General features: G+C 40.4%; 2 protein-coding genes across 3 annotated transcripts in view; both read right to left on the reverse strand.

Moving 5' to 3' along the window:
• The window catches only part of commd10 (COMM domain containing 10), a 44,375-nt gene extending 44,181 nt beyond the window's left edge, over positions 1-194 (reverse strand). The window contains exon 1 of the mRNA XM_037482806.2: positions 44-194. Within this exon, the coding sequence (XP_037338703.2) occupies positions 44-72 (29 nt within the window). The 5' untranslated portion in view covers positions 73-194. The remainder of the gene's footprint in view (positions 1-43) is intronic.
• Positions 195-1,286: 1,092 nt separating this feature from the next.
• On the reverse strand, positions 1,287-9,961 carry ap3s1 (adaptor related protein complex 3 subunit sigma 1). Of its 2 annotated transcripts, XM_037483254.2 has the most exons (7): positions 9,645-9,961; positions 6,956-7,047; positions 5,822-5,933; positions 5,564-5,635; positions 5,268-5,375; positions 3,949-3,990; positions 1,287-2,130 (listed from the first exon to the last, which is right to left on the reverse strand). In XM_037483254.2, the coding sequence occupies exons 1-6, from the start codon at positions 9,711-9,713 to the stop codon at positions 3,955-3,957; spliced, it is 489 nt and encodes a 162-aa protein (XP_037339151.1). In that variant the 5' UTR covers positions 9,714-9,961; the 3' UTR covers positions 1,287-2,130; positions 3,949-3,954. The 2 variants fall into 2 exon arrangements, with proteins under 2 accessions (XP_037339151.1, XP_037339150.1); XM_037483253.2 differs by lacking the exon at positions 3,949-3,990 and having other exon boundaries at positions 9,645-9,959.
• Between the last annotated feature and the right edge of the window lie 1,678 nt (positions 9,962-11,639).

Raw genomic sequence — 11,639 nt, forward strand, 5'->3', positions numbered from 1 at the left:
GTAAGGATTTACTTTCTCTAAATACAATCTAAAAGCGGCTCACCTCTCTGTTTCTTTTATAAAAGAAGTCATTGTTGATTGTTGCTTCCTGCAAATGAAAAATGAACTGTTGAAATGTGTTAAAGCAGAAGCAGCATCCTCGGTGTCGTTCCTTCTTCCTGTTGTCACGAGACTAGTCCCATGACACTCAAAGCTGCGCCATTATGCGCAGCAAAGTGCAGGAGAGAGACAAATACATTAACTACAAGTTAATTTATTTTGAAGTGATTGTGAGTTCGAGAGTGTGTGAATGATGGTTTGTAACACAATGTCAACAGCAAAGGTCACTGTGACCGCGCAATAGAAGTCGTTGCAGTAAAAGCTGCGTAAAAGCTGCGCACCTTAAAGTATCTGCTGCAGGAGTAACTACGGAATAAGCGATGGACAAACAGAGCGGCAACAAATGCGCGACAACGGAAGCGTCGTTGTTTTACAGCTATGCTACAAATAGGCGCACTTAAGTTGTATTATACAACCTGTATTAGAAAATAACACAATTAGTGCTAATGTAACGGCACAAAACTTCTATTAGCCTATGTTGACTTTAAAAACTCTTATGTGTTATATTATTACATATTAGTCACTGACAACCATTTCATTTTTGTTCGACAATGTGGAAGAGTAATACTGCATCCTATTAAGTAAATGCATGAAAGTATAAATTACATTTTCATCTTAAATATAGAGGTAGTAAAATACATTTTAGCAGTACTACGAAGCTTAATATGGAAAGGATACCCTTTATAAAGTCCCTATGTCGACATTATTAAATTATTAATGTTTTGTGTGTCTGTGGATTCATCAATAAGAAATCATAGGTTGTCAGGTTACAGAATACGGAAAGTATTCAGACCCCTTTCAATTTTTCAGTTTCATTGCAGATAAAAGTTCATTTTAATTTCTCATTAATGTACACTCAGCACCCCATCTTGACAGAAAAAAAAAATGTTGAAATTTTTGCAAATGTATTAAATGAAAACCTGAAATATCACATGGTAGTATTTAGACCCGTACCCCCTGTATATGTCTGCAATAATTCAAGCGCAGGAATGGGCTGACCAGGGAAAGAGTTTTGACAAATATATATCTTTAATAAGCAGTTATTAGACTACAACGCATGAGTGCATCATTAGGGACAACGTAATGATATGCTGCATCTATGGCAATATGGCCTGATAAGTATTCCATATCGAACACACATTAATATTACAATATAAGAGTAATAACACAATAAGGCAATCACAAGGTTGAGTTTTGACAGTTTATTATGTTGAAAAAAGAAAAGAAAAGTCATGCAAATTAAAATTAACATCATTTAATAAGACATGATAAATCATTTAAAAATATTTTGCATACAAATAAGAAAAGAGCAAATCATTTCAGTATATATATATATATCCATATTTCCACACACAGCATATCTGTAATAGAATATTATTCTTTGCACTGAGGTTACAAACAAGCTGTAATTCATGAAGATGTCAATACTGTGGCAGACCTTTTTTGATTTGATATTTGAAGTAGTTTCATGCTCTTACCTTCAGTGATTTATTTCTCTTGTCTGGAATTACCAAACCAAAAAGAATTTCCCATAACGTCACCACCAGCCACGCTGTCTCCTTAAGTAAACACTTGAGTCAGTGAAATCATTTCAGTTACAAACTGTCACAGATCCGTACTGTAGCAGCTTAACGCCAACCTCCACCGAGGCATAAGGAATGTACCACAAATAAATAAATACTTCAGATTTCCTTCCAACCGAAGGAACAAACAAAAAACACTTGAAACCTTTTTTGTTTGTTTAACAGGAGAAAAAAAAAGAAGAAGTAACACCAAAGCAAGGAGTGTCAAACGGGACCATCAAGCTGTGTAGTTTTGATACAAGTTAGTAGTTGAGGTTTTGGTAAGCAGATTGCATCGCGGTAAACATTGGCCGACTGCAGCTCCACGACCTCGCTGCCACTACTTGAAGGAAGGTAAATTTGGCACTTTGATGCTGATGTCACCAATGTTGATGTTTCTGGGCATTTCCGGCAGGTTCATGTTCTTTACTGCTGACACGGCACGAGCAGGCGCTCCTGCAATACCGGCCTACACACACACACACACACACAGGGTTGATAAGATAACATAAAATTAGTGAATAAAAAAAATAAAAATAAAAAAAAAAAACACATGTTACATAGAAACACATTGAACAATGGACACAAACGCACATACTGTTCTAAAGAAAGTACTAGAACCAAAAAACAGAAGTGCTGACAGAATGCAAAAGCATTGACAGCTACTAAGACAGACAAGTGCAAATGTACATTCAGATGCCTTCATAGCTTCATATGCACATGCATTAGTGGGTTCTATAACGACTTACATCACAACCAGAGCCAATTATGAATCAACTGTGAGGACACACTGTACTAAGACCATCCGCTAATTTCTGATGTACTGGACATTCGCCCAATGGACAAAGGCAGCACTGCTTTGGAAAGTGAACCCAGCGGACTATCGAGGGCGGATTAGGGGCAGAAATGCAAGAATTGGGTAAAGCAGAAAAAAATGGATTTGGTTGGATGTGAAGACTGAAATGATTTTTGGATAGATAGGTATGTATGTATAGAATGTGTGTGTTGGATTTTTAAAATGAGTCCACATAATATTAACTATAACGCCACTAGTGTTACTCTTCTTCTAGTGGGTGGAGTTACTTCTGAAAAAGACAACACACTACTCGCTGTCTCCGTGCACACTTGTGAGTAGAAGAAGGCAAATATTGTGCCATTGACACTTCTATTGTGTTAACTACTGATGACATGAGGAGGCCGTGAGCCAGGTGGTACTACTCTACAATGGGAAATCTATTCTTAGGGACAAAAGGAGGGCACTTCACTCCAACACAATGAATCTCATTATGAAACCGTTGAGGAGCAACGGCTTTGTCTGGTTGTCTGTTTTTATGAGAATAGTTTGGCTTTTTTTTTTTAAACAATAAAACACATTTGTGGAACAGCAATTACTAGAAGTTTTTGTCTCAAGCGTGTGCAGAAATCGAGAGTCACTGAACGGAATCTTCAGCAGACAAACCCAAAAATGACCCACAGGGTTTAAGCCATCAGAGAGAACGGTGTGTTGTCGTTGCGCTGTTGGGAGCGCATTCAAACGTAACCCATTTAGTGATGGTACGCAGAAACTATGTCGGGAATGTTCATCCACTTTTCACAAGGTTATTTCCATGGACCGTTTGTCTCACTGGGCATTCCTCCATCTGCCAAGAATCAAGGAGACTTGTGTTTGAGGGAAAGACAACTGTGGCGTGCTGATCCAGCACACAGTATTCAGGAGTCAGACTAATTCTGGTGACCCTCTGTGCAAGTCCACAATGCGGTTGTTAATCAAACGCTGGGTGACTAATATGTACAGAAATAGCACACCAGCTGTGTAACACAAGACAATGGCTCCCTTCTCTGGTCTAGGGAAGTTAAAATGATAGAGTTCTCAAAAACACCCCATCTTTTGACTTTGACCCGGGAAAGTGGAAAACGGGAAGGAAATTCCACTGTAGCCACTTTTTAGATAATAGGTTCACCTGACATTCTGTAAAATAAAGGGCCAGAAACTACAGCTCCAGAAGCTATCATAGAGTCAATGAACCATCTCTGTGACCGTCTCAAGCAACAGCAGCTTAACAAAACAAGCTTTCCAAAGACCACATTTATCACTCTATTGTAATCTACTGAATCACCGTTTCTATCATCCGTGGCAAAACATTTTTGGGACTGCCGTGAAAGATTTCTAGTGTATGTCAGTGAAGTGAGTTTGATTCTACGGGGAGGGCCTTTTAGGGAGACTCCGGATGGCAAGGGGATAAACTTCAGTTAAGGTTACAGAACTTGGTTGTAAATTTAGAAGTACCTGTGTCTACCTGTCCTGCCTGGTAGACTGAAAGATAAACGTCTGTAAAGAGAGAGAAGAATGGAAAGAACTAGACAGGGTCAGGAAAAAGAGGAATGAGGAATGTTAAAGCAGATTAAAGAAATTACAGTTTATCTCCAGAGGAAACAAAGTGATAGGACCTATCATAGACCACATGTTTGAAGCCAAAAAGGTTCTACAGATAATATTTAGGAAAGGCTGATGAAAAAAAACTCAAATGCCTGTCTTTGCCAGTCTGGAAGTGGAACAGCTCATTCCTTGTTCCCGCAGACACTGCCCTCTGAAAGGACTATGTCAATGTGAATTAGCATCAGTGTGAAAAACACACACTGCGGTCTAGGGTAGGTCGCAGAGGGAAGGACGGAGCAGCTCTGGTGGTTGTAGAACAGTAAAGGAGTCTGCTTACAGAACATCAAACAAAAAGATTCTGTGCAAGTAGAAGCACACAATACAGGTCGGATTGTTAGGAAACGTTTACTTTGTTAGCGCTTTTCAGATCAATTGTTGGATCACACAATTAAAAAAAACCTCCTTCTTTGTTAATACAACAAATGAGTAGAACTTTGAATGGGCATTTCGCAAAAGTAAAAAAGGACTCCCAAAGAACATTGACCTCAATATTCAGACGTCCTTGCAGAGCTTGGTATGACATTTAAAAAACAAAAGCTTCTTAAGCTTGAAGGCTGTTAAGAGGCTAAAAATCCACATTTGGCAAAACAAATGATTTCATGAAATTGTCTCTGGCTGTCTGATTAAATGTTCTGCAGAAGCTGTATGGAAAGCAAAGCAATGTCCTTGCATAGAGCAGATATCCAAGCAAGGACACTGCCTTATAGATGCAACAAAAAAGACACTGAGAAAGGCTAACGCCAAATTCAATTCACATTCCCTTCTAATATAATAAGAAGAATTAAGAAGATATGTCGAATTCACGTGACTGGAAGATGGGGATTCAACGGTCACAAATTGTGGATACGCACTGGACAATGGTAGTTCCATCTCCGACACAAAGACATATGATGCTGTATTTCCAACAGAGGGACACACGAGGGGAAAGCCCGAGGTTTGGCCTGTGTTGAGAGCAGTGCAGCAGCAAGGGGAGAAGGCAAAAAAATAATAAAAGAAACAAAACACTCAAAATGATAGAGGAGGGATCATCCACAGAAGCCACCGGCGAGGAGCATGCAGGGTGCAGCACACGCACATGCCTGCATGCCGAGCACGATACCGGCAGCGGGTACCAGCGGTGGAATCAAGGGGTGCAGGGCACACGGCGGACCCCCCCGGGTCAGGCTTACCTCAGACTTCTCCATCTTGTTCTGGGAGTCCACCTGCGTGATGATTTCATTCATGTTGGTCTCCAGCACCATCCCGCCCATCACCATCTCTGCCAGAATGTTGTGGACCTGAGAGGAAGACGTATTTTTTGGTATCTAATTACATGTACAAACAGGTATTGATGAAATGATAACGTCTCATTATTTATTATTTAGCACACAGGAGGACTTCTGGATTAATGGTGCTGATGGGGACACTGAATACTACTTTCTAAAATCAAATATTTATAAGGATTTATTAAAAAGCATTTACCTACCTTGTCTACATGGAAGATTAAGTCAAGCTCACAGACATTCTCGAAGCATTTGTCCAGCGTTTCCACGAATACCTAAAAAACACATTTGACAGAATTTAATGTAAAACTGGGATTTCTGGCTTGCGGTTGCATGCGTCCGCAAACCAGATGTGTTTCAGTCATATCCATGTTTCACCAAGTTTATAAACACAAAAAAAAACAAATCAATTAGGATATGAAAAATGGAACCGATAACCTTTGGCTTCGCCGGGCTTTTACCTGGATCAAGTCTAAAATTCCAAGCTCGCTCTCGGAGGAGTCCACGCAGAACACAAAGTACAGCGTGGCGTAGTGTCTGTAGATGAGCCTGTAGTCCGACCCGCCAATCAGCCTGAAACACAGACAAGGGCCGTTTCTCAATACCTAAGACGGCGAGAACGGACTCGCGTTCCCGCGAGAATAGACTCGGGAGACAGACTCGGGAGTCCTGACTCGCAAGTTCGGGAGAACGGAGAACGGTCATTTCCGCAGTTGGAACAGCAGCTGACTTGATGACGTCACCACGTCAGCTGGTCTTGCTAATACGTTTTTATTTTAGTTTTTGACTTAAATATTTTACTATTCAGTCAGAAAATTACATTACGTTACTTAAAAAAGTAGTATTTATAAACTTCGACATAAAGTTGTGTTTATTTTGCTCTGTCGTTGTTGCATGTTGTTGAGGTGAAATGCATTCTGGGATATATATGTCTCTCACAAGAACAGACGAGCCTGCTTCGATGCATGCCCGGTAAAATGGGCGGGGCGAGCCACATCCGGGTATTATGACCGTTCTCGGCCAGATGCGGACTTGAGAATTGGAACAGTACTCGGGCTGCGACTGATGACGTTTCACGAGTCCACGAGAACAAAAGTCCACACAAGAACGCATATTGAGAAACGGCCAAGGACACACCTCTCCAGTGACTGCAGCGCCATCCTCAGGGCCGGAGCATGCCGTAAACATGCCACGGCTAGATGGGTTTGGTCACCAGCCAACCCATGTAAAAAGATCTGATATGAAGGTCAATGCTCATCCAGTCTGCTGGTTTGACCTCAGTGACGGTGGAGACCGCCCTAATCACACAAAGTCAGTAGTTCCCTGATCTGTAAAACTATATTTAAAAAAAAATAATTTTTCAACCGTGTTGCTTTGGCCCAAATGTGTGTCGATAAAGAAGGAAAACAAATGCAAGAGAAAGAGCGAGCGCTGACGCTTCGGGAGGTAAGACGACACCTACTTCGTCCCTCCTTCATGAATGATGGATGGACTTTAACCAAACACGTCACTATTGACTCTTTACTTCTTAGTGCGAAATGTTCCACTCGAGTTCACTCGCATTTAGAAGACCCCGTCACTGCTCCCATGCTTACATTCCACCTTCTAGGAAATTACAGACGTTCTCATCTCTTTTCGAGACCAGGTGGAAGGTTTCCCTGATGATCTGCTGCTCCGTGTCTTCATTCTGCGGATAAACAACGAGGAAACAGAGTCAAAACAAGGAGGAGATGCTGGATAATGGGCCAGTGAGCCATTTCGTGTCTCATATCCAGAAGACCGGGTTAGCGAGCAAATAAATGGTTCCCCTGCTAATGGATGAGATTAGGTTCAAAATGTAATAAATCCTCAGTCTTGTTTGCAAGCACCACGTTTTTCCCTGAGCTAAAAAAAAGGGCCAATGTCCCAAGGCAAAAAATGGTCCTAAATGTCACATTTCTGCATAAAATATACTTTAGGCTCCCCAAGCGATACATTTAAACGTATCGCTTGACATTAAAAACGTATAAATAATATTAATAAAATGGTTATTATTGTCTGTATTATAGGTTTTGCTAAATGTTATGATTAAACACGTGCTAAGGTGCATACATTTCCAGGAGAGATGTTTGAACATTGGATGAAGAGTATCTGTGTCCTTTAGTTGACATTAGTCAAAGGTTATGAAAGAGGGACTTGGGGGATACCTCCTGGCGTCACAGAATAAGGTCAACAGCCTCAAAGAATGCATTTTGTATCACGTTTTAGGAATAAAATGTTTGTGTCATGTGTCAAGCTGGTATTTTTGTATGTTCTTATGTAAGAAAAATAATAACAGCTTTTATTTGTACAGCTCTTGTGTTGAACAAAAATAATATTTGAAACATTGAAAAGTAAAATGAACAGACCCATCTGAAAAAGTGGGGCTGAAAATGTGCAGCTGAAGTTGAGCATTACAAAATAAAGAACATTTTGAAAAACAAGGACGGGTTAATTTATTTTAGATCAACTCATAGACTACCATGATTGACTCTCCCTTGTTCATTATTTACATGGTTATGATTTTATGATTTTTACTTTTATATATGCAAATAAGGGATTCTACAGTAATAACTTGACATCACTATGAATAAAAAATAGAAACAAATAATAAAATTAACACTTGAATGTGCATTTTGAATGTTTTCTTTGGAAGGAAAATAGCCCAATATGGAAAGATTGATCAGCGCCTGGGTAACAACGTTTGTGGTCTGACGTTTTTTAATATCCTCAATAGCGGCTAGAATCTGTAGTATGTGCATTTGAGGAGGATTTAAGTAAAGTGTTTCAGAGATTCCAAACAAATGATACAACAAAACCATGTTCATAACACAACGTAAATACTTGCAGCTCAAACCTGGTCACTGTGCTGAACATATTCATTCCACGTTCGTAACTTCCCTCGCTGCTAAAAACGGTTTTCACAGCTTCTCAGATGTGTGAAATATTACGCCTGGTGTCTACAGAGGCGCTTTTAATTCAATCATCTTCAATGTATCCTCCTGAATTTCAATAAGTAGATCGCACTTGATGAAACAACACTCAATGTACATTAATATTGAGTTCATTAAACTATTGTGATAAATTAAAATCACTTTTTTTTTTTTTACATCTCTCATAATTTTAGGGCAGAACCCAGGCTATTTAGATGGATTCATTGGATAAATCTTTTCATATGCAGAGATGTTAAGCTTTTCTTTGTCTTCTAATGGTACTTGAGAAAATATCTGGAAGGACGGTAGTTATTGATTTTTGAACAAAATTAACAATTCATTATGGATTTTGGTGGTCCTTTACACAGAGAACATGGATGTTTTGGACTTACTGGTTGAGAAAAATAATAATTTTTATAATATGTTGAAAATTAAGTACTCAAATATTGTATTCGAGTTAAAAAGTGCAATATCTTAAAGTAGCCATACCGGTAAAGGGGAAATGCATCTATTCAAGACTAAAATATTAGCTAAACAAACACAGCTGTGACTTTGTCATCACGATTTCGTTGTTGCACACAAAGTACACAAACGTTTCGTCTGATTGTAGTGCAGTAGAAGTAAATAGCATGGGGCTGGTATTCGTTCACACAGCTGCCGATTAATCAACCAACCAGCTTTGGCTGCTTTGGCCGAGCAAAAATAAATGTTCCAGCAGCCGACACAGAGTTGAAAATCCAATTATGAACAAGCAAACGCAGCGTGCCCAACTAAAGGGTATCACGTAAGCGGTTCGTCGCTAACCTGCCCGGAGTTACTCCGGCCGAGCAGGTGCGCTAACTTTCCCCCAAGTTACGAACCATGAGCCGGTGGCGCTAACTGAGGCGCTGAATGCCTGGCGGAGAGAGCACGGGACCCTCACGAGGGCCTTGCTAGAGTCATGTGACACGGAGTGACCTCACTCAGCTGAGTCCTGTTAGCACGAGCTCCACCAGACGTGCGATAGCTTCGCTTCGGCTCGCGAGCGTTGAATTATTCATATTTTTAGTGAGGCCAGCAGCGCTCCGCCTGACATTTCATACACCTGGGGGGGGGGGTCGGGTTAATACAAAACAGCACGTCGCTGGGCGCGCGTGAAGTCGCTTTAACACACCTTTCCATTCAAACAGTTAGCGGTGACGTGAACGCGTTTTATTTTTTAGAGGTAAAGCCACATCCGCTTCGCTTTAAGAAAAAACATGACAACTGCCACGGCTCGCTATTTTTACTCACTTCCGCCTGTCACAATCGTTGCGGACGACACAATGTGTAAATGATTTAACACGTTACTCACATAATGCTCGTAGAATTTAGAAAGCCTCGGTTTCCCATGGTTGTTGAATATTAAAATGGCTTTAATCATGACTGTAGCTGAATGCGAGGAGGCGGGGGAACAGAGGGCTCAGTCTGCGGAAGACTGTCGTCCGTCGACTCCCGCGAACCCAGAGCCGAGTGAGGGTTCAGGCTAATTGATTTAAGGATAATACGGGATAGCTTCGAGCTGCACGCTGCTACGCCTCCATCGTCTCTTTACGGAAATATTCCACGTCGAAGGACCAGTCATGCTCTCCTCCGCCTCCTCCCCCTGCTGCTGCTGCTGCTACGGTGTCCGAGGTGGGTTAATCCAAACTTCTGCAAAGCGCGGTTTGCACGTGATCATTTCTTGCTCATAAGAGGGATACTAGGCCAGGGTCAATGTAGTGTGTTTTGTCAAAGATGTATTTATTTGTGCTTCCTCAGTTGTCTTCTTTGGTCTGACAAATGTGATTTATGCAAAAATGTATTTTTTTATTTTTATTTATCTATTTAATCTATTTTTAAACTAGTTTTCACCCCAAAAGATCAAATGCCCGTGTTTATACGTATTTATTTCGTCCAGTCAGCGAAACACTCCTTAAGTCACTTCATTACACTATCAGTATCCTTTTCCTATTCTAGTATTTCTTAACACATCATTTCCATCAATTCAGATATCTGCTACATAGTGAACTTTGCATGTGTGAAGCACGCTTTGTTAATTTAACTATAAAGGAAGCGTAATGTTTTTTGTGCTTTTTTTCTTACAGAGATGCAATGTTATTGCAACACAAATCAAAAAAAGACAGCAGTTGGGAAAACCTTTTTGTTTTTGATTTATGCAAATTAAATGTCCTTGATGACTGTTATTGTGAGCAGACAAACAAACATGTAGAGACAACCAATATTTGAACATCGGCCTTCTGCATTTTACACATCTGCTTTTTTGAAAAGATTTGCTGAACCATCAAAATAGTTTTAATGTAATTTTCACGTCAATCCATAAGCATCAGTTTAACATTCCCAAACAGCTTTAGCCACAAGGTGGAGCCGTAGCACATGTTGCTGTTGATGATGTGGCACTTCAGAACTTGCCAAAAACCTCTGATACAAAGAACATTCTCAACTTTTTATGCAATCTGTTATGAAAGCCTGCATATCTTGCTCAGCCAGACAGGATTTTCATCTGACTCAAGTTGAGTTTCAACAGTGGCTTGGACCCTAACCTTTGGTTACTAGTAAGATTTTGATGATTAAAACTCACCTATTGCTGAAAAAGATGAAAAATGTGTGCAGCTTTAAAGCAAACAGTGTCCCTTTCATTTGCCTCTATTTCCTGGAAGAGTGTTCTCGAGCAAGTCATTGTACTCAAAGTCTCAACCGAGCACCCTGACACCTGCAGTGATGTTTCAATATTTCTCTTCTTAATGGAAGAACAAAACACTTTTCAAACATGCACCCACAAAAACGTATATCAAATACTAGCAGCTGCAAGCCTTGGGTCCTTTCGGTGGGTGTATCACTTCCAATGGGCTTTGTATTTAGGTGGAGGAATCCAATGAATAACAATGATTTATGAGTCACTGGACTGGCTGACACACGGCGTCAAGGCCAGGCCGATAACTGTGATGTGAAAAACATGGACACGATCATCCCTTCTTGTATCGGGGCGATCTGTCTGCCGCTGATTTGCTACATCATTTCGGTGCTTTCTAACCGTATCACACACACAGAGCCTCAGGCATTTACTCTGTATTTCTCATGCTGTTTACTAATCTCAGGTCAGTGATCTAGGGCCTACAATAAAAATGTCTCACTGATAGAGTTACAACTACTTCAGATGCAGCACCCCCCCTCCCCCTTCATGAGAACCTTTTAATAATAGTGGCCTAGCCGACTTTCTAATTGAATTGATCGAACGTAGTAGAGACATTTAACAGAAACATTTCACTCAAACACATTATTTATGGGATCCTCTTATTTCACAAGATTG

This window comes from Pungitius pungitius, chromosome 5 (assembly GCF_949316345.1).
Source record: "Pungitius pungitius chromosome 5, fPunPun2.1, whole genome shotgun sequence".
In the NCBI taxonomy this organism is placed as follows: Eukaryota; Metazoa; Chordata; class Actinopteri; order Perciformes; family Gasterosteidae; genus Pungitius; species Pungitius pungitius.